The sequence below is a fragment of the Gasterosteus aculeatus genome, chromosome 16 (assembly GCF_964276395.1).
Source record: "Gasterosteus aculeatus chromosome 16, fGasAcu3.hap1.1, whole genome shotgun sequence".
Classification (NCBI taxonomy): Eukaryota; Metazoa; Chordata; class Actinopteri; order Perciformes; family Gasterosteidae; genus Gasterosteus; species Gasterosteus aculeatus.
Window position 1 is genome coordinate 18,143,953 of NC_135704.1, and position 21,648 is coordinate 18,165,600.

The window sequence follows — 21,648 nt, forward strand, 5'->3', positions numbered from 1 at the left end:
GCAGCAGATCCCAATGGGCTCCCAGAACCCGCGTGAGTCCACCGGGGTATCGAAACCGACACACGCTCACGCCCTCTCACCTCTATGGTGTACTGCTCGAAAATGCGGAGCTGGAGGAAGATGTCCAGCTTGATTTTGCGTTCGTGGAAGAGTTCCTCCATCTGGCCCTGGGCCTCGTCCAGCTGCTGCAGCACCCCCTGGATGTGTGCGATGGAACTGCAGTGAGGTGTCTTATTGGTCGACATGGCTGCATCTCTGTGGATAGAGGAAGAGAGACGGATGGAGACGATGCAGCAAAAAGGGCCCCGAACACAAGCCCTCCCTCGCCGTAAGGAGCGCTTGTTTTTATCCATAATATCTCTTTTCCCCGGTTTTAAAGGCTGTCATGTGATTTCGTTTCATTCTCTTGCCTTTACCCCAACAATATTGTTCTCTTCATAATTTACTTTTAAATGGTTAATGTTAATGCAGACGTGGATCCGCATTCACACTTCGACTGAAGTTCTTTCCCTCACAACTATTATTATTGTATTGTCCTTTAAAAATAGCAAACAAAAAATGATTACAAACACATTAATCCGTACTTAATATGGTAATCTGTCTTCCTTGAGTGGCTGAATGAAAATTACTTTTTAATGACATTTTAAGTCTAAATATTATTACCTGAGCTGTTGCATTAATCCATCTCTGTGCTTAATAACATTATGAATATTAACATCCTTCCCTCTCGGAACACCATTTCTATGGGAATGGAATTATTACCTGAGCTGCTGTATCAATTCCTCTCCCTCTTTAATCACGTTGAGCGTTGCCTCCAGCGTGGCCGTCTGCTGCTGCTGGAACTGCTGGATCAGAGTCTGCACCGAGTCCACCGAGTCGCAGCACACTTCGTCCAACAGCTGCTTCTGCAGCTCCTCCATCCACGACCACAGCTGGACACACGGGGACGGACACACACGGAGACGCGTCACTAGAAGCGGGGACTCTCCCAATGAGCACAAGGTCTTAAATGACTGGATGTAGAAAACGACACGAAAAGAACTCCACAAATTGTGGCGGTATGTCCTTTTGGAACTCAAACACATAATTAGCAGAAAGTTTTGATTAATAATTCAATTAGACGGAACTCTGAGGCAGCAGGATGTCTGGGCGTGTGTGTGTGTGCGCCCCACCTCCTTGGTGTGTGTGTGGAAGGACACGGACATGTCGAGCAGCAGCTTCCTGTGTTCCACCCGGCGGACAAAGTCCTGGATTCGGACTTCCAGGTGCCGGGCCGCCTTGTAGATCTCCTCGGGGTCGCACTCGCCCGTCTGAGCCAGCTGCTCGGCGGCCTCCAGCAGCTTGTCTGCATTAGTGTACGTGTTCTGAGCGGGGGGGGGAGAGGGGCACCTTCATCATCATCATCATCACCATCATCATCATTGCAATCTTCCTCAACAGCAACACCATCAACCAGGTATCAACATCTGTCCTTCAGATTCAACACGTTTTTTAATCTTCATCATCTTCACTCTTTACCACAAAAAAGGACGGTCAGAATTTGTCATTTTTTTTATTTGCAAAGGTTGATCATTAAGCAGAATACTATTCTATGGTCTCTCATTTGAATGATATACTATCATATTTTAATCAACAGAGGTTTTATATTTCTAACTTTATCTTCACCACAAAATAAATCCTGTCTGCGAGTTTCAGCTGTGAAAATGGATTAGAGTCTATTCTGCTAAACATGAGAGATTATCTCTGAAATGTCTCCATGCATCACATGTGGGTTTGCTGCTAGACTGAGAAAAAAGTTGCGTTATGATCCCAATTATTAAAAAATGCGAACGCTTACATTCTGGATATTTCACACTTAGAGGGATTAGTGAGAAGATAAAGATTATAATTTACGAGAGAAATATGAGTCTTTGCTGCGGTTCAGCGTGAGGATTAAAACAAGCGGAATCATCCCGACGCAGCGAGACCAAACCTTTCAACACATGAACCAGCGAGGGATCATAACAATTCATAACACGTGTAAATCCTCTTCTTCAATGTGAAGGTGTGCTTCTTGGAGGACTTGGAGGAGCTGGAGAAGAGCTAGAGAGGAGCTGGAGAGGAGCTGGAGAGGAGCTGGTGAGGAGCTAGAGAGGAGATGGTGAGGAGCTGGAGAGGAGCTGATGAGAAGCTGGAGAGGAGATGATGAGGAGCTGGAGAGGAGATGATGAGGAGCTGGAGAGGAGCTGGTGAGGAGATGGTGAGGAGCTGGTGAGGAGCTAGAGAGGAGCTGGAGAGGAGCTGGAGAGGAGCTGAAGAGGAGCTAGAGAGGAGCTGGTGAAGAGCTGAAGAGGCGCTAGAGAGGAGCTATAGAGGAGATGATGAGGAGCTGGAGAGGAGATGATGAGAAGCTGGAGAGGAGATGATGAGGAGCTGGAGAGGAGCTGGAGAGGAGATGATGAGGAGCTAGAGAGGAGCTGGTGAGGAGATGGTGAGGAGCTGGAGAGGAGCTGGTGAGGAGATGATGAGGAGCTGGAGAGGAGCTGGTGAGGAGATGGTGAGGAGCTGGTGAGGAGCTAGAGAGGAGCTGGAGAGGAGCTGGAGAGGAGCTGAAGAGGAGCTGAAGAGGCGCTAGAGAGGAGCTATAGAGGAGATGATGAGGAGCTGGAGAGGAGATGATGAGAAGCTGGAGAGGAGATGATGAGGAGCTGGAGAGGAGCTGGAGAGGAGATGATGAGGAGCTAGAGAGGAGCTGGTGAGGAGATGGTGAGGAGCTGGAGAGGAGCTGGTGAGGAGATGGTGAGGAAATGATGAGGAGCTGAAGAGGAGCTGGTGTAGCTCTAAAGGGACTATTAAAGCGGTCCTCGTGCACCCCTCCCCATCAGGAACCCCCCTGTCGACTCCCCATGTTTGAAGTGGATCAATGAAGCCGTCAGCCTCCTTTCCAGACTTTAATGAGAATAAAAGAGCTGCAGTCTTTCTGTTTGATGTCGCTTCGGTCTAATGAAGAAGCAACTCATTATTTTTAGCTCCACTCTAACCGAGTGGAGCTAAAAATAACCACTAATGAGGAGAAGAGGACTTTAAGACGAGACGTAAACCCGCCCAAACAAAATAAGTCCGAGCACGTCTCTGTGTTCGTAGCATGTCAATGGTGCATCGTGGGTAATCTCTAAACGTGTGCTTAATGTATTCGTGTTACGTTTAGCGCTTAGTAGAGAGTTTTACCAGCAAAACACCCCGAACCGATGAGCCTGCTGGTGAGGGAGAGCAAGCAGAAGAGCGAGAGTGACCCAATAAACGCTGACCCAGCAGGTCATGAAGGTCAATCCTTATCCAGATGTTAAACAGCCCGTTACACAGATACATGCTCTTCATGGTATTAACACTCAACCCACTACCCAGCCTTCACTAAGCACAAACCACATTATCCTTTTCTTCCAACAAGCAGGACGCACTCAGAAGGACGACGAGGGACTTCTCAAGGACCCTCAAGGCCCCTCAAGGCCTCTCAAGGCCCCTGCGTATGAACCCTTATATCTCTGCGTGCTCCCATAAGGCCGCATAGTGCACACGGCGGTTTAAAGGGAGAGTTGTGATGATTTGAAGTGTGCTTCGGACCGGAGGAGTGAGGTTATTTTGTGAAATACACGGACTGCGTATAAGTACCTTCTACTTCTATATCGATGATCGAAGCACAAAAGCCGACATTTCTTATTTTTCTAAATCTGTACCGAGAGCTTCCACATGTTCCTCTGTTTTGTTTCCACCTCTTATGAGCGCAGCTCCGGCGTCTCCTACGTGACAGACGGGAACGCTGGAATAATTCAGGAATGGATAACATCTTCTGCGGATCCTTCTGGAAAGCCTGGTGACCATAAATGGTCACGTACGGGGAGGCCGGTCGCCCCGCTTCCTGACGCCTACCGGGCACGCTGGTTTGGAAGGATTTGGGATTAATCAAAGAAGATCACTTACAGATGTTTGCAAGGCGAGCGAATAAACATTTGATCGAAACAAACGAGTAACTTATAGAGATGAGCGTGGAAGGAGGGGAGCTCTTCTGCGTCACGTCGGTACTGTAAATAGGAGGCCAGGAGGAGGAACATGAATCAACAACGGCGAAAGGCATTATTTATTTTTGCTGGAATAATCTCAATCCGGCAACGAGGCCGAAGAGCAACATTTGTATTTTACAAAACGTGCTAAAGCTAAATGCACCAAACCCGGAACGATAAGAGGCCGATTTGAATCCTAACACGAACACCACGGGGGGGTCATGGTGCGCTTCTGCCTCTGCCGGCAGAAATGATCATCACACCAACAATCAAACCACAAACAGACGGACGAAGGAGACTCACCTGAGCGACGTCCTCAAAGTCGTCGTGTCTCTTCTGCAGGGCGCGGGCGCGGTGAAGGGACTTGCCCACCCCGGTGTGTTTGCTGAGGAAAGCCTCGCCGTGGTTTTCTATCCAGTCCATCACCTGCACGAGAAGAGAGGACCAACGTCACCAACGCCACTACAGCCCCCCCCCGTGGGTGACAGCGAGCGCAGGGGTCAGCAGCGACAGATGAAACCTTCGCTTTGCGCGCGGTGATTCTTGGCAGACACTTGGCTCCGTAACTTATATCTAAAATTCGTCAATGGATCGTTGGTGTTTGTCGTGGGCTTCTTATGCTCGGTGCCGTCGGTGCTTTTAGCTTGAGCCAAAGCCCGTTTCCCACCACCAGCCCCCTCGGAGCACTTCTCTGGGCCTCGGAGGAGCCGCGACGTCGTTCATGACGTCAGTCCACCTGGAGGTCGCGGAAAGGTCGCGAGTCAACGCGCACAAGCCGGAGCGCGCTGCCCGCGGCTGGAGTGCCGCGCGCCCAATGTGATTCTCCTCCAGGCTTTTCACTAGATTTAAAACCTTCTGATACGATCTCGCCTCCACTCGCTATTTTTCTCTGGGTGGGTCCCACCTCCTCGCCGCTCTCTCCGGGGGTCACTCAGAAGTCTTTGCTCGGCCTCCATCTTTGTAGTCCAGCCGATGCCAGGATTCCCTCCCTCTCTCTCTCTCTCACACACGCAGTGACTCCGGTCACAGTCGACCCGTGTTTAATCAATTCCATGTGCGCTTGTTATGGCGTGTGTGTGTGTGTGTGTGTGTGTCCTCCTGACCTCCCGCGGCTACAGAAGAAGAAGTCCCATGTATTGATTCAAAGCCCCTTGTAGACCGCAGCGACTTTCCCCGGGGACAAGGAGCGCCGTGAGGAACTCGGGGGGTTCCCACTGCGATGATCAGGGTCTGAGTTACGTCTGAGGGACAAGTTAAGCCCCTGAAAAGGGCCCGGTTGGGGAGGCGGTAGTTGTTATTGAACGGTCCGTCATTTTGGAAAAGAAAAGTCTTCACTGAGCTCCCAGAGGTTCCATCCGTGCAGGGGGAGGGGGAGGGGGAGGGGGAGGGGGGGGGGCATTCGTCATTCCGACTGCATTACTGTCGGAGCCCCGATCGCATTAAGGACTCTGCGGGTTAAAAACATCCCTCATAGAACGTAGTGACGTTTCATTTGAGCTCCCGAATGTTTCCAGAACCTTTCCAGAACCGCGGTGGGCTGGTTGTGTAAACCGGGAGCGTGAAGGAGGGTCCGCGCTCAGCGTCTTATCTCTGGAATTCCTCTCACATTCCAAACATTTAGCTTAAGAGACGGGAGATGAATGAAGGCGTGGTGGTGCGTGTGTGTGTGTGTGTGTGTGTGTACCTGCTGCACATCCTGCTGGAACACACACAGCTGCAGCCTCTGGTGCAGTCGGACCTTTCGATGCTGCCAGATGTTCTCCAGACGCCGCTGATGGTGGAGAACCTCGTGAACCACGTCCAGGATGCAGTGAACCTGGGAAAAGACACAAAACGCAGAGTATGTGATCATCTATAAACTCCTCCGACGTCATACGAGTGCTCATCGTGGTTATTTCATGCGTGTGAAACGGCAAAATAGACCCTTTAAGCTGCATCCGCAACATGAGCACTCACCGCTTTGGAGTAGTTGGCCGTGGCCGTCAGCGACTCGGAGTTGCCGGGACCCAGAGGCCTCTGCAGGACGTCCAGGAGGGCTTTACCGTCCTGGCTGACCTGGACACACAGACGGGTCAGACTCACACGTCACATCTGCTCCCAGATGCAAACGGACATTCCTCTTCTTACCGCTCACTGCTACGTGACACACGGACAAACATCCTTCCTGCACGTCCCCTCTGCGTCCTGTCATGCATCACGCCGACCTCTTAAGACCCGCCCCCGCCGCTGAAAGGCGCTACTTGCTTTGCATCCGACCGTTATCATGAAGCCAATAGTGACTTTCAGGATACGGTTACGGCCCGTGTTTGTTTATGGAAACGAGCATCTTAAACCTTTCAGGACGCTTGTGATACAAAGAGGCAGCAGAAGAAGCAGCGTCCCGCCTCACGTACGTCTACGACGTCCCGTGTCTCCTGAGCAGCTGATCAGCAGGAGAATCAGAGGATTCACACGAGGAGACGACCTTCAGAGTACAGAACAATGCCGATTCAAACCCGAGGTCCGCTGCAGGCTGCTGCCTCGCGGAGGAGGAGGACGAGGACGAGGAGGAGGACGAGGACGAGGAGGAGGACGAGGAGGAGGAGGATGAGGAGGATGAGGATGAGGACGAGGAGGAGGACGAGGAGAAGGAGGACGAGGATGAGGATGAGGACGAGGAGGAGGACGAGGAGGAGGACGAGGAGAAGGAGGACGAGGAGGATGAGGATGAGGATGAGGAGGAGGACGAGGAGGAGGATGAGGATGAGGACGAGGAGGAGGACGAGGAGAAGGAGGACGAGGATGAGGATGAGGACGAGGAGGAGGACGAGGAGGAGGACGAGGAGAAGGAGGACGAGGAGGATGAGGATGAGGAGGAGGAGAACGAGGAGGATGAGGAGGAGGACGAGGACAAGGATGAGGACGAGGACGAGGACGAGGATGAGGAGGAGGACGAGGAGGACGAGGAGGAGGACGAGGAGGAGGAGGACGAGGAGGAGGACGAGGACGAGGAGGAGGAGGACGAGGAGGAGGAGGATGAGGACGAGGAGGAGGACGAGGACGAGGACGAGGACGAGGAGGAGGAGGATGAGGACGAGGAGGAGGAGGAGGAGGACGAGGACGAGGAGGACGAGGACGAGGAGAAGGAGGGCGAGGAGGAGGAGGAGGAGGACGAGGAGGACGAGGAGGATGAGGATGAGGAGGATGAGGATGAGGAGGAGGAGGACGAGGAGGATGAGGAGGATGAGGACGAGGAGGATGAGGAGGATGAGGACGAGGAGGACGAGGAGGACGAGGAGGATGAGGAGGATGAGGACGAGGAGGATGAGGAGGATGAGGATGAGGAGGATGAGGAGGATGAGGATGAGGAGGATGAGGAGGATGAGGATGAGGAGCGGCAACTGGGACTTTGTTCTTTTGAACCAGCGATGAAACAAACGCTCCACACACACACACACACACACACACACACACACACACCAGGCAGAGACACCGGCTTCCACATCGTTACGCCAGAGACACAAGCTGCTGCCGTTGACGGGGACGTTGGCTGTGAGCGGAAAGCATCGGGACCGAGAACAGCGGTAACAAGGCCCACAGTGCAACGTCCAGCGTAACGCAGGGTCAGTGTGGCCCATTTACCTCGGTGTAAGCCTGCGTGACCTGCTCGTACAGGCTCTGGTGGCGGTGGATGGCGATCTCCAGCTCCTGCATCTCGGACGGCAGCCCCCCCTCATTGCAGACTTTGCACCAGGCCTCCACCTCCGACAGGAACTGAGGGACACACACACACACACACAGGAAGTCTCGCACGGCGTGCAATCACGTGAGGATGGATCCCGCAGAATGTCTCACATCGCACATCTGTAACGCTTCTACACGTTCTCGCAGTATCACTGTCGTCCATCCTGTCGTACTGAGTGGAGCGTGTGTGTGTGTGTGTGTGTGTGTGTGTGTGTGTGTGTGTGTCAGTCACCTGTCTTCAACATCCCTCATGCAAAAAGAGTGACACGTTTGGGGATTCTTTGATTTTTAAGGTGTGTCTGCACTGATTCATACTAAACTAATGTAGAAACATGCAGAGGTTATGGGCAGAAAATATTTTGTGATAAAGAAGTTATTCTATGCATCCCGGGTGGATCATTAGAAGATATTAATTTTACTTATAATTTGGATGTTGACATTATTTCTGAAGCTTTGCAGCTCGATACGACTCTAATGATTTCACTAACGATGTCTGGTGTAAACAAGAATATAAATGTATCTTTATGACTAGCGTAAGAATTGTTGAGTCATGCATTTCAGTGAGATTTCAGTGACCTTTGACTTTTGGCTGCAAAATCCCATCAGCACATGGAAGGAGCATTGAGCGAGTCTCCTTTCCCACCTCGTGCTGCTTGTTCTCTCTGTTTCTAATTGGGCTGAGTCTCAATTCCAGCCAGCGCTGTCTCTGTTCCCGTCCCTCGCCCTCCCTTGGGCTTTCATCGGGGGGGGCTCTCTCCAAATGTTCACTTGTAGCTAATGTCAAGGGCCCAGCAGGAATCTAACAAGGCCCATCTGTCGCCATGTCAACCTTCCCAGAATCAGCAGCGGACCGGTTTGATCCGCTAAATGTAATCAGACGCTAAAAATGCCCCATTTACATTCTGCATTCTGCACATGCCGCTGCTGCAGAGACATTCCCAGGTTGGACAGTTACCAATCCAGCGTTTCCTCGAATGAAACCCCCACCAGGTATGAGCTCACCTGCTCGGCCTTCTGGTGAAAGACGGACGACATGGCGAGGATGGTGGAGCGCTCGTCCAGCGCGGCGGCGAAACCTTTCCAGTCCAGGTCCAGCTGAGTGGAGATCTGTTTTATCTGCGTGGAGGCGTAGTGGCCGGCCTCCGCCAGGCGGCTCGCCACCGACATGATTCTGTTGATGTTCACGTAGGCATTCTGGGCAGAAGAGGGGCGAAAAGAAAAAACATGAACCAATAAACAGACGGATATGTGTGGTATCATGCTTTATATTATAGTATTATAAGTATTAATATTACTATTATTCTCACAGCACTTTTCATACATGCTTCGCCAATAAGAATTTAAGCATTTAATATAAAAACTGTGAGAATACAATTAAAAAAATAGCACAAAAGATACTGCATAGAATACGTGCCACTGAATAATAATAATACAAATCAGAACTCATATTTGCAGGACAATGATTAATAAACAAAGGTTCTTTCATTTGGTGCTCTGATGTGATGTAATGTGAGAATTAGGCTGTGATGACATTACAGTAGCTACCATGGAGTTCATGGCAAAGTGGTTGTGCTGAGTCTGCAGCTCCACGGCGTGCTGGTACCCTCGGCCGATCTCCGTGTGGCTCTGCAGGAACACCTCCTTGTTGTGACGGATCCAGTCGAACATCTGCAAACAGACAAACACACACAAACAAGCGCACGCGCGTTTCTTGTATTGCATTGAATCAGAATTTAAAAACTAAAATATGAGACTGTTAAATGTTTCATAGCTTTCGGTGCATGGATGTGCATCCCGACACCACTTGCAGCACCTAAAACTGTTTATTCCAGTTTTTTTTTATGTAAACTTTTGCACGATGTGTTTGAAGTGGATTGTCGTGACGTTCGTAGCATTTTGTCGAGCACCATTCAGGCAGCCGCCATGACTAATTGTGTGTGTCGGCAGTGTGCAGTTGGCGAGTGAAACGTGGCCATAACTGAGAGATACTGTGACATAAACTTCTCCCAGGCTGTAAACACACAAAGTAATATTCCTTTTAAGTGGCAATAAACATTTTTTTTGGGGGGCTTAAACTTCTCATTATGGAGTAAAGGTTGATTACAGAATGTGACGTCTGCAGAATAACGGCACCATGAACGTTTGGATCTACAGCACAAGCACGGTGCAACCAAACAGGAAGAGGGCGGCTTGAAAAGTCGTCTGGTTGCCACTTTAAAAAAAAGCACACGTCTCTCGCCGCCTTTCATCCTTCCGAGCGGACCGGCGTAACGCCCGGGGAGGGAGGGACAACCGCCACGCGCGCTTCTTCCGTCAGGAATCAATTCCCCGCAGGCAGATGGAACTCTGCGGTCACCGCGGCAACCGCTTTCCCTCCACGCTGCGATTTCCCGCTGAAACTAAATCACCTGGTCAGGTCTGATGTTCCCCCGCCCCCCTTCCCCCCCCCCCCCCCCCCCCCGCGGCCTTTCTCGGGTTTGCCTCGCAGTAAATATTTACCGCTCCTGCATGCGGATGTCTGAGTGGAACGAGCCACCAACTCAGCCGACGCCCGTCTCTGTTTGTGTGTGTGTGTGTGTGTTGTACAAACTGCAATCCGATCCACAACGCATGCAGCCCTGTGCGGAGGCGGGGCTTCGGGCGTGATGGCGACGCATCGGTATTCATCCGAGGTGCAGCTGCCTGCGGCCTCAGTCATCCGTACACCGGTGTTTGTCGTGAGGTAAAATGGTTGCAGAGGATGCAAACACCTGTAATGTACAGCCACCTCTTCCCATCTATATGTAGTATCTATGTGACTGCTCAGCAGGCTGCTGTGATGAAGACAAATGGAATGCCAGCATTGCCTCGTGTAAAGGGATGGCTGGATGACTGTGGTCCTCTGCTCAGGTGAGCGGGCTAAGTCGTTCATTAGCGGCTTTCTGGAGACCTTCACGGAAACACAGAAGCGAAACGCTGTCTGGAACTTTCACGGCGACGCGTTTGGTCTGCACGAGGTCATCGGTGACATCGATCTCCGCCGCCGCTCACCTTCTCGGCGTCCTGTTCGAACAGACGCAGCTGGAAGCACTGGTCCAACTTCAGCTTCCTGACGTGCCACATCTGATGGAGATGCTGCCTGGTGGAGTGAAGCTTATCCAGCAGACTGGCCACCTGGCACAAAGAGAGGGTGGAGGACTTTTAGAAGGTGTTCCTTATGATGCCTTCCATGCATTTGGAGCAGGGTGGATTGAACAGTAAAATGCGAGTGTTCCGACCCAAAGGACTAAATGTACCTTGGGCACCAAGCTCTGGAAGTCAGCAGAGCCTGAGATGCAGTTCCTCCCTGAAAAACCATCACTAGATCGGATGCACTGCAGCAGCCTCTGGCCCTCCCGGTCCAACTCCTCCACCGGGGCCTTCAGCACCTGCAGGAGAGCATCGAAAAGGACATCAGTGTCTTAATGTGATTCAAAGGCGGAAGGAACGATGAGAACCGTTACGCCGACCTGACCCACCTTTTTCTTCAGCTGCGTGTGCTCGTCTATCAGCCGACGAGATCCCTCCACGTCCGTCGGAAACTCCTTCTTGGACTGAAGCTCCTGCCACACACAATGTAACGCATGAACAGGTCCGTCCATGTCTCCCCCCCCCTGACTGACCATTCGTTCATCTGCACATCCATCCGTCCGTCCCCCCACACACCTGCAGGTCTTCCAGTCTGGACAGCAGGTGAACGGCGTTGGACATGAACTCCTCCAGAGAGACCCTGAGCTCCATCCACTCCTCGTGGTTGTAGTCCAGAGAGCCTTCGAAGTCGTCCGTCAGCTGGGAGGGGTCCACAAGTTTGGCCAGACCTTCAACGGACACCATGCTGGTCTGAACAGAAATTCCAGGGCAATGTGAGAAATGTATCAAACCATGACTTTTATGAAGGAAAAAGAAAATGGGAAGAAAGCACCGAACGACCGGCATTTCTTAGATTTAGTCTATTAGAAAAAAGTGAGGGGTAGTTTTAAAAGACACGGCTTCTCTGGTGTTTGGCAGCTTGGCGCTTCACAGATGAGCAGCGGGAAAGTGAACTAGTGAGTCCAGCATTGGTAACACTTCCAACTGGCCGAGAATGTGTTTTCCAGATTGCAGAGCACAGCTGCTGGTGGAGAACGGTTAGCTCGGGTTAGCCAAACGCCGCGTGTAGGAAAAGAGAAAAGTAATTGTCACTATGTGACTATGTGACTATGTGACAGTCAACATAAACGCGTTAATCTATGTGATTAATGTGGCTGAGACTAATGCGACAAAATATTTTAACGTAGTTAACGTACATTTATAGACCGACCTGAAATGAACCGGTACGAAACGTCCGCGAGCTGCAGAGAGCTTTCTGCATCGGAAGTAAAACCAAACAGGCGCGACGCTCAGCGGAGAACCGAGCGGAGGAATCACCCCACGTGTCCAACAGAAGGGGGGCGAGGGGCAAACGGACCACTTTACAGCACCGCTACGCTAAGCTAAGCTAGCTGCTAGGCTACTTCCATCTCAACGTCTAACGTTGCGCGGCACACAGTCTGCAGAGGACCAACGCTGTGTCCCTAAAAGACGGTGGACTGAAGACGTCCTGCTGGGGTCGTCGTGGCGCAGGGGGTAGAGCGGGTGCGCTGGGAACCGCAAGGTTGGTGGTTCGTGTCCAGGCTGCCCCCATGTCTCAAGTCGAAGTGTCCCTGAGCAAGACACCTAACCCTAATTGCTCCCCGGGCAAAATGTAAAAAAAGCCACGGGTTTAAAGTGTGATGTAAGTCGCTTTGGATAAAAGCTAAATGGCCTGTGATGTAATGCTGAATGTGGGGACATCGGTGGCTCTTCAGACACAAACGTCAAATGATGGAGAGCTGAGAGCAAAGTGCACGAGGACGACAGGAAGAGTCGCTAGTTCAACGTGATCACATGTGTGTAGTTTGGTGGTTAAAATAACGTTAACAATTAAACAACAGTGTCTAAAATACACACGTTCTTAAGTGATTACTCATCACATGTAAGATTTAGTCTTTAGAAGAAAAAAACAAACAATGAATTTCAAAATGTGAGATTATTTAGTCTATTGACAGCCCTGATTGTCACTTCTAAAGACCAGCAGGACGCTCCGGTTCTTGCTTCAGCAAACGATGAAGATCACCGAGGTGAACATTACAGGCCTGAGCGTGAGGACAGAATGTAACAAAGCACTCATAGACATCGGAGCGGCCCGCTGACCTCAAAGGAGAACTTGGCGCTGCCGAAGTTGGTCTTCTGTTTCTGCCAGAAGTTGTCCGGTTTGATGATGAGCGCCACGCAGATCTCCGCCGGGAAGAACTCCTGCAGCGTCTTCAGCAGCGGCTTGATCAGCTCCCACTTGGAGCCGCGCATGTCGATGATGACGGTGAAACCCCGCTTGCAGACGTCCTCGCTGAGGAGAGCACAGAGACAAACCCGAGGGCGCGATGAGAATCGGTCAGTCGGGTGTCTGCTGCACCGGACTAATTGCTGGGAGGGACCTTCAGCGCTCTGGAGGGAAGGAGCCCCCCCCCCACCCAGCATGCACTGATATGTACTTAAGGAAACCACTCAGCAAATTCTAAACAGACTCTGTTTGCAGTCTTAATGTACTTCGAGGCTGAATGGACACTATGTTAAATAAAAAAGGGCAGAGAAATCACTGTTTTCCTTCCCTTTGTGCATTTCTCAACAAAAACAAAGGCTCCATATCATTCACATCACCTCGTCCCGTTAATTCAGCAGCGCTGTGTTCACATGTGGTACGGATCAGTCCCCTGGAAGCGAGGCAGAGCGCCGAAATACATATTTCCAGGGTCTGTTTTTGCGCCACAATCACGTGGGTTATGTAAATAAATGTGATATGAACACAACAGAATTCCTCCCAGGCGGCCATCTGGCCGTGCTCGCTGCGTGCGAAGCGACGTGTGCGTGTGGGTTGTGTGAAGTGTTTGCAACATACATCATCAGTCTTTGTAAATACATAAACAAATAAGATCAGCGGGGCCGATGGGGACCGAATGATGATACGCACAATGTTCACCTCAGTCTCTGCTTGCATTAAAAAGAAAAAGAGTAAGAATAACGGGGCGCCGTCCCAGGAGCTCGCCTGGGATCGACCAGCTGGGTCTTCGGTGAAACGCCCCCCCCCCGAGGGGAGTGTGGCCGCTAACACGGCGGCTCCCACGCAGACGCGACTAAAGGGCCGCTGCCACGGGGGCAGAAAGGAGCGTTTGATTTCCTCAGCGTGGACGAGGACGGAGGCCCTCCGCCCTGCACCCCGTCCCTTCTGACGCGCCCTGTTCACCAGCGCTAACGCACCCAACAACGGGGATGACGATGATGATGATTGACAGGTTAACGGAGCTGATCAGAAACGAATCATTGTGTGTGTGTGTGTGTGTGTGTGTGTGTGTGTGTGTGATGGAGAGGTGGGTACCTGGGGACGGTAGAGAGGTAGGTCACCAGCCTCCTCAGGTCCTCCTGCTTTATTCGGTCGTGGTTACTCCGGGCAGGAAACGTCAGGATGGGTCCGCCTCTTTTGTCCCGCCCACCTTAGCGTGCACACAGTCAGAAGGTGAGCTTGGTGTGGGGCGTTTGTGTGCGTTTATAAAGAGACACTGGACCTGCACTGGGACTAGTAGACACAATGATGAGACGCGAAATAACAACATAGAAACCAAGCAACATGTATTTCAGCAGTTTATTGCTTTGTTGAATGTAAGTTCCAGAATAAAGAATGTGTTTTTGATGATATATACATAGAAAACCGATGAAGTAACCAGTTAGAAACCCCGCTTACGCCACCCCGCCTCTCCATCATCACATGTACCAGTGATAATCTGCTCTTAATCTACACTAATAGCTTCAATATCTATAATGTCCACGTCCCTGTAACGCAACTCCCGTCGCACACACGTCAGCCAGGAAACACACCTCGCACAAGGCCCCAGACGTCCTCCCAATCACCGCCGCTGGCTCTCCTGCGCGGTGATGAATTACGTGCGTGGAGATGTTTTGGTTAGATTAATGTAAGACTCACAAACCGCAGTGTTTATGAAAGCGCTGCCCAGTCGTGGAAAACGGGTCCGTGTGTTTGAGTGTGTGATTACGGGGGGGGGGGGGGGGCGGGGCTGATGTCGGGAGGAATCATGATGACAGACTGCTGTTGGCACTCTGTCTCTTCTCTCTCTCTCTCTCTCTCTCTCTCTCTCTGAGTCACTTTTCACTTGGAACGACTAAAATTATTTAAAGAGCCAAAGTTGCAAATGATGGAATGTGGTACTTTGTGTATGTCGGAAAATACATTCCTTTCTAATACTGCAACATGAGCCCTCTGCAATATATATATATATATATATATATATATATATATATATGGATACTGATAGAAACATTTAACAGTTCTTGATGACCGCAAATTCATTTTGATTTTCAAAATAAAAGCACAAAAACAATAAACTATATGTCCTTTTTTCTTGGGGGGCTCCGGAATCTTTAAGTGCATCTTTAATATGTTGCGCGTGCACGATATCTTGGTCATGTGACGGCACATCTTGTGTCCCATCACGCGGCTGGGCGTCGTGGGTGTGATCGCCCGCCGCGTGAAACCGTGTCGTCTTCCTCTGCTCGTGCTGGCATCGCCTGCTGGGGGGGTTCAGGGTGTGAAGGGGGCCTGGGACGATTTACTCTGCCCGTTTCCTGTCTCGGGAGGTGTGGCGGTCCAGACGTCGGTGCTCCCTTCAGCAGTTTTTTTTTTAAGGCTGACGAGGTTCTTTTGGGGCAGGAGGGGGGGAGGGGGGGGGCTCTTCCTGAACTATACGACCCTACGGTCCACAATTCTGGGTGTGCTGAGCTAAAAACAAGGAGTGCCACCCGGCCCGAGTTAAGAGAAGACTCCTCCCCTCCCCATCGCCGCCCCTCCTACATCTCTTGTGGCGACTAAAGAGTTTGTTTGTGCCGCAAGGATCACATCCTTATTATTCCAAGTGTTTTTTTCTTTATGAACATAAAAAAAAAAATCCTCCTTTAGTTCAGGAAGGTCCTTTGTGGATGATGCCCCCCCCCCCCCCCCCCAACGGTTTGTATGATCCCCGTGACTCACTGACTCACCTGACACGAAGGCCACTTTCTCCTTCAACACGGGGAGAACATCAGAGGCCTTGATGCCTTCGGTCCTCAGCGACCCTGGAAGGAGGCAGAGAGACAGTAATCCCATTATCAGATCTACATTCCTGAGAGGGACAGCACACCCACTCTCGTGTAGGGGGGGGGAGGGGGGGGTCTCTGCAATAACAGGCTGCAAGAATGTCGGGTGGTGACTCATAATGAGTACAGAGAAGAACGAGTACAAGCCCCTAAAGATGGAAACAACACGACTACAAAGACTGAAAGCTCCTCATCTGCACACGACGGGAAGCATCCAACACCGAGCAGCCGAAATATGAGTTCACCTTCGTTCACCTCCTCACCTCCATCCATCCATCTTCAACCGCTTATCCGGGGTCGGGTCGCGGCCTCCTCACCTCTTCACAGCTTATACAGATATTAATGTTCAAAGTACTGATTGGAACCCGATGCTCTGCAGAGTCTCTAAAGGTACGTTTAGTTTTTTCTACCAAAAGACACCTTGAAACACTATTTCCATGCCTTTATCTTACACCACGTTTTAGAGCGTTCAGTATGTTGGTCATTTGAAGCAACTTGTGACACGTTGAGTGAAAATTTCCATTGCAGATGAATGAGAATCATCAATCAGAAGCATCCGTTTTAGGGTATTTAGAATATTGATACTTACATACATACTATAATATTCACATATAAATAACCTCAATAAGCTTATGTTGTATTTTGCAGCCAAAGAGGACAGCTGAGACAGTCTCTCCCCCCCGTCCCCCGTCCCCCCCCCCATGTGGCTGGTGCAGGCGAGTTCACATGCTGCTCAGTGACTCTCGTGGCTGAAACGGACCAAACCAGCTGCTCGTATATCAACAACCTGCATGAACACAGCAAAACATCAGCAGATCGATGCCCCCCCCGGTAGATCGATGCCCCCCCGACCGCCCACTGAGGCTGTGAGCGCCAACGGACGGGAGTAAAAAGCCCCTCGAAGCCTTTTTTTTAAATCTAAATGACTTGCAAAGGGAGACGACATCAGCAGCTTCTTTCCCAGCAGCCGAAGACGTGAGTGAGACTCATCTGTCCATTAGGGACACACACAAAGACAAAGACACACACACACACACACACACACAGATCGGGTGCAGACTCACATGGAGGCATTAGAGACATCGAGTGCAGAGATGTTTCGTACGTTTTGTCTCGCCCCTTCGCACCAATAGAGTCAAGACTATTATCGAATGAATCACGTGTGTTTAATGAACAAAATCGCCCGATGATGTAGAATCGTCATTCTGAGTCCTCCGTTGTTTTCTTCCTCCGTAACTGTTGCTGCCGGCGAGGATAAAGGAGAAGAGAGGATTATGCAAATCGGTGCAACCGTCCGAGCAGAAGCGCGCACAATGCGCACGACGCACACAATGTACACACACGCACAGACACGCCCCTCGGAAATCATCATCTTAACATTAAATTCATCTTCAAACGTGGACTCCAGCGCTCCGCTAAGCGACTTTCCTTCGTCCTCCAGGGGACAAAGCGACAAACCGACGACCTGGGGGCCGTTTGTCATTTGTAAATACATGCAATAAAAAACAACAACAACAACAGCACTGAATGTTGCGGTGTTCCTCGTCACTTTGTGCCAGAGCTCGCCGCGTCTGGTTTCTCCGTCATGTGCTATTAAATCATGATGACGCACACAGCTGCTGCTGATATTAACTCATCAAAAGGAAGCTGCTTATTTCTGGCTTTTCATGTTGACCAGAGAAACGTGAGTATTCAGAGGGACGTTTCTTTATGGTTCCCTAAGTTCCCATGACGTCATAATGCTATTTTCCCTAAAAAGCAACATTAATAAAGGCTTCATTCAATTAGAGATGAACTTTTTTTAGGTTTTCCCGCTGCTCCCGTCCACATCTGCTTTACCTCTCTGTCAGACTCTTTACGACGGGGAGGTGAAGATGTCGCTTTCTTCAAAGCGACAAAACCCCGTTGATGAAAACAGAAAGAAACATTTCCAAAGCATCGCTCACATTATTCATAAGCTCGCTTGGCTTTGATGAGCGATCCTCTGTGAGAAAACACACACACACACACACACACACACACACACACACACACAGTCCATCGATCCCGTCACAGTGTTTAATGATATTATGCATGTTTTGTTCCTATCTGGCCTCACACACACACACACACACACACACACACACACCTTTGATCCATCCAGCATGTGTGTTCTCCATCGGAGACACACACACACACACACACACACACACACACAGTGAGCGTATGTTTGTACAGTAGCAACAGTGATTACAGAAGCACATGTCAGTTAAAACACACAGACTGAATAACTCGAGGCCGTAGGACGGACTTGATACACACACACAGAGCGTGTGTGTGTGTGTGTGTGTGTGTGTGTGTGTGTGTGTGTCCTGGCGTTAGCTTTACAACTTCAAGCTAGATACGCTTTATCAGGATGGTAACTTTCAAATATCAAATATCTCCTGGTACTAATAATATATTTTAAAAAGCGAATGAAGGCCGCTGCGCGTCCACTCTGAGCTGACTTTGTATTCAAATTAAGGCGCAAAACTCGCCATGAGCCCGGCGCCCGCGTTAGAACCGCTAACCAGCTAGCGTCTTAACGCTGGAATCACATCTGGACGTGGCCTCCAAGAGGAGAAAGCAGAATAAACACACCAAAAAAAACTAGAAAAGGAAAAGTGCCACAGAGAAATTTAACCAAAGTGTCCTCTGGCTTTTGAATCCTGAGACTCATCAACCGTCGCTCGGCAACCGGCGGGAACAAGAACAACAACCAGTGAACAGACCGACCTCCGGCCTCTTTTACACACGTGTGAGGGTCGAGCCTCACGTCCGTCGCATCGCCACGGAGCGCCACAACAATCCCAGCGTTGGAATACAACTGGTAAAATGAGACAACGGTCAAAGGAAGGTCATGCTTTGGAGCGCGGGTCCTTTTGACGATGATTACATGCGTCCATGTTAGAGAATTTTAGTAATAAACATTCCCAACATGGTAGGAAAACGATCATTGGACGGCGTTCTGTTCTCTAACTCGGTGATTACTAACTTGAGTCCACGCCGGTCAGCCTGCACGTTTTCCCACACAGGCTTTAATCTCCATGATCAACAGACTCTCCGATGCGACCGTGATCAGATAATAAAGCATTTATGGCTTGAGATGTGAAACTGCAAAATAACACACGGATACGAGCTCCGAAAAACTACATCACAAAGTTAATGAACTGTAAAGGAACGTTTTCTGCAAGGCATTACACACACACACACACACACACACACAGATTCCCTGTGATCACTGATTTACTGCCTTAAAATATTTCAAAGAGGTAAAACTACCAAGAAACCGCTGTGACCAAACACACACACACACACACACACACACACACACGCACACAGAAGCCTTCAGAAGCCTTCCAGGGCGTTCATGTTTTTTTCATTAGGTTGTGGGAATAAACGTTGCTTTAATGTTTTGTTCCTGTGAAGTTTTATGCGCGTGTCTCGTGTCTCATGGGGTCTAGAGTTGTAGCCCACTGGTTGCTACGGTTACCACTGATCTCCCTGATAACAATTACCGGCGGCAGGTAACCTGGACGTGGTTGGACGTTGAAAACACACAACTTTTACACACACACACACGTTCCATTTCACATTCCCGCACCATGACTGTGCTCTCGTGCGTCATTGTGTGTTTCTTTTGTCATCGCAAGGTCACAGGAAGTGATGTCACTACTGGCAGCGAGCGTGTGTGATCCATTTGATCCATGTCTATTTCTATGTCTGACACACACACACACACACACACACACACACACACGCACACACACAATCACAGTCACAGACACAGCTGGTGTTCAAGGTTAGCAGACTTGTAGATGTCAAAGGTCAACTTGTGCTCCTGCTGGAACCATTAACACGGCTAGAAGCAGCACGCAGGAACCGACAATGGCGCGACATCGCAGGGAGGTTTGGGGGGTGGGGGGGGGGGCACCAGCATTCAGATGCACACACAGCTCATGAGGTCACATGAGCCAAAACGTATCTGGGACCGAGAGCCAGTGAGTGTGTGTGAAGGTGTTTGTGTGTTTGCTCTGTAACCTTTGAATAACGGTCCAATACCTGCACTTTAACAGCTTCATGCAAATTCAAACTGCAGCGAGAGAGTCTGTGTGTGTGTGTGTGTCTGTGTGTGTGTCTGTGTGTGTGTGTGTGTGTGCGTGTGTGTGCGTGTCCACCCCACATACACACGGGTCATGTGTGTTTCTAAATGTCCTCAACAGGTGATGCCGTCTGCACCCATAGCAACAGCCGGCCCGTCAGCCCGTGGGGGGTGGAGGGGGGGGGGTGGAGGACGCCATGTCTAACGTGAAGCCGAGCAGTTTGCACCGGTCGATCCACGGGGTCGGCGTGGCGGCGGCCCACGGGCCGTCTGGCGGCCGCGCCGCGGGGGCGTCGGCATGTGTCGCCCCCCGCGGGGGGTCGGGTTGCGTCAGCTGTCCCCGTGTCCCCGGCTGCTGTGCTGCTGGAGTCCAATCGGGAAGCAGTTTCTGCCTCTCGCTGTTGCGTTGCATCACCTGCGTAAATTCTTTGACGCTTCAGGGTGGATACGTTTCCTATCTGAATCTCTCACACACACACACACACACGCACACACACACACACACACACACACGCGCACACTTAAATGTCCTCAGCCGGCTCTAGTTTCCCCTGTAGAGGAAAACCACATCCATCACTCTTCCAACGCAAACCACACGCTGCTCTCTCACACTCTGTGTCTCACACACACACACACACACACACACACACACACACACGCGCGCACACAGACAGAAAGGGAGAGCTTGTAATACTTAAGTGCTTGCCAGGCATCACAATCGGATCACACGCACACCCACAAAGACACACACGAGATGATGTATTCTCCGTAGGGAGGCTTCTTCTCACAAAAGGGACGGTCGCTGAAAAAAATGAAAAATGAAAAGGCAATTGTTGGAGAGACGACTGTGTGTCTCCGTGTCCCTGCGTGTGTGTCCTTTGTGTATCTCGGTTTAACTGCTCCCTGCTCGGCTCTGCAGATTAAACTGACGATGAGGCTCTTCCTGCCGTTTCCACGGTGATAACAATGAGCTTTTCCTCCTATTAAAGACTCAAGGCTGCCACACACACACACACACACACACACACACACACACTCTGGCCGAAGGCCCTCCAAACAAGGCATTCTCACGCACTGAGGAAGCGACTAACTAAGGAGGAGCGCGTCCATCTCTACGTGTGACAATGTGTCGTCCATCGCCACCATCCCGCTCGCCAGGGACCAATCAAATCAAAGCTTCGCTTCTGGGGGTGACGACATCATTTTGCGCGGCGTTCCAACCCCACGGAGAGATGCCATCTGGAGGCCGCTGACTCAGCACAACACACACACACACACACACACTGGGTTGGTAGCTGCTGTCTGTGGAAGCAGATACTCGGATTCACTGTTTGAGTGGTGAGATTTTTATGCTGGTGGCTTATTGTCACCTGTTAGCTTTGAATCGGCCGTCTTGTGCATATTATTATACGGAGGTCACAGGTCACACACCATTACATTAGTTATTATCAGCATTTTGCTAATAACTAATCTCTTAAAACCTTGAGGACATACATGACATAGGCGTGCTTTAGTTAGATGTCATGAAGAATCTTATTCTCATTTGCACTC

The 21,648-nt window shown here is 50.5% G+C and overlaps 1 protein-coding gene across 5 annotated transcripts in view; it reads right to left on the bottom strand.

Annotated features, from left to right (window-relative positions):
- kalrna (kalirin RhoGEF kinase a) overlaps positions 1-21,648 on the bottom strand; it is a 72,365-nt gene that overhangs the window by 40,302 nt on the left and 10,415 nt on the right. For 3 of the 5 annotated variants that reach the window (XM_078090612.1, XM_040200841.2, XM_078090610.1), the window contains exons 2-17: positions 15,882-15,956; positions 14,209-14,323; positions 12,990-13,182; positions 11,445-11,618; positions 11,258-11,341; positions 11,036-11,167; positions 10,791-10,913; positions 9,297-9,428; positions 8,763-8,954; positions 7,659-7,790; positions 5,994-6,092; positions 5,722-5,853; positions 4,341-4,463; positions 1,173-1,364; positions 763-932; positions 81-255 (exon numbers count right to left, since the gene is read on the bottom strand). In XM_078090612.1, coding sequence (XP_077946738.1) covers positions 81-255; positions 763-932; positions 1,173-1,364; positions 4,341-4,463; positions 5,722-5,853; positions 5,994-6,092; positions 7,659-7,790; positions 8,763-8,954; positions 9,297-9,428; positions 10,791-10,913; positions 11,036-11,167; positions 11,258-11,341; positions 11,445-11,618; positions 12,990-13,182; positions 14,209-14,323; positions 15,882-15,956 — 2,243 coding nt within the window. The remainder of the gene's footprint in view (positions 1-80; positions 256-762; positions 933-1,172; positions 1,365-4,340; positions 4,464-5,721; positions 5,854-5,993; positions 6,093-7,658; positions 7,791-8,762; positions 8,955-9,296; positions 9,429-10,790; positions 10,914-11,035; positions 11,168-11,257; positions 11,342-11,444; positions 11,619-12,989; positions 13,183-14,208; positions 14,324-15,881; positions 15,957-21,648) is intronic. The other 2 variants (XM_040200843.2, XM_078090611.1) reach the window with 1 other exon arrangement.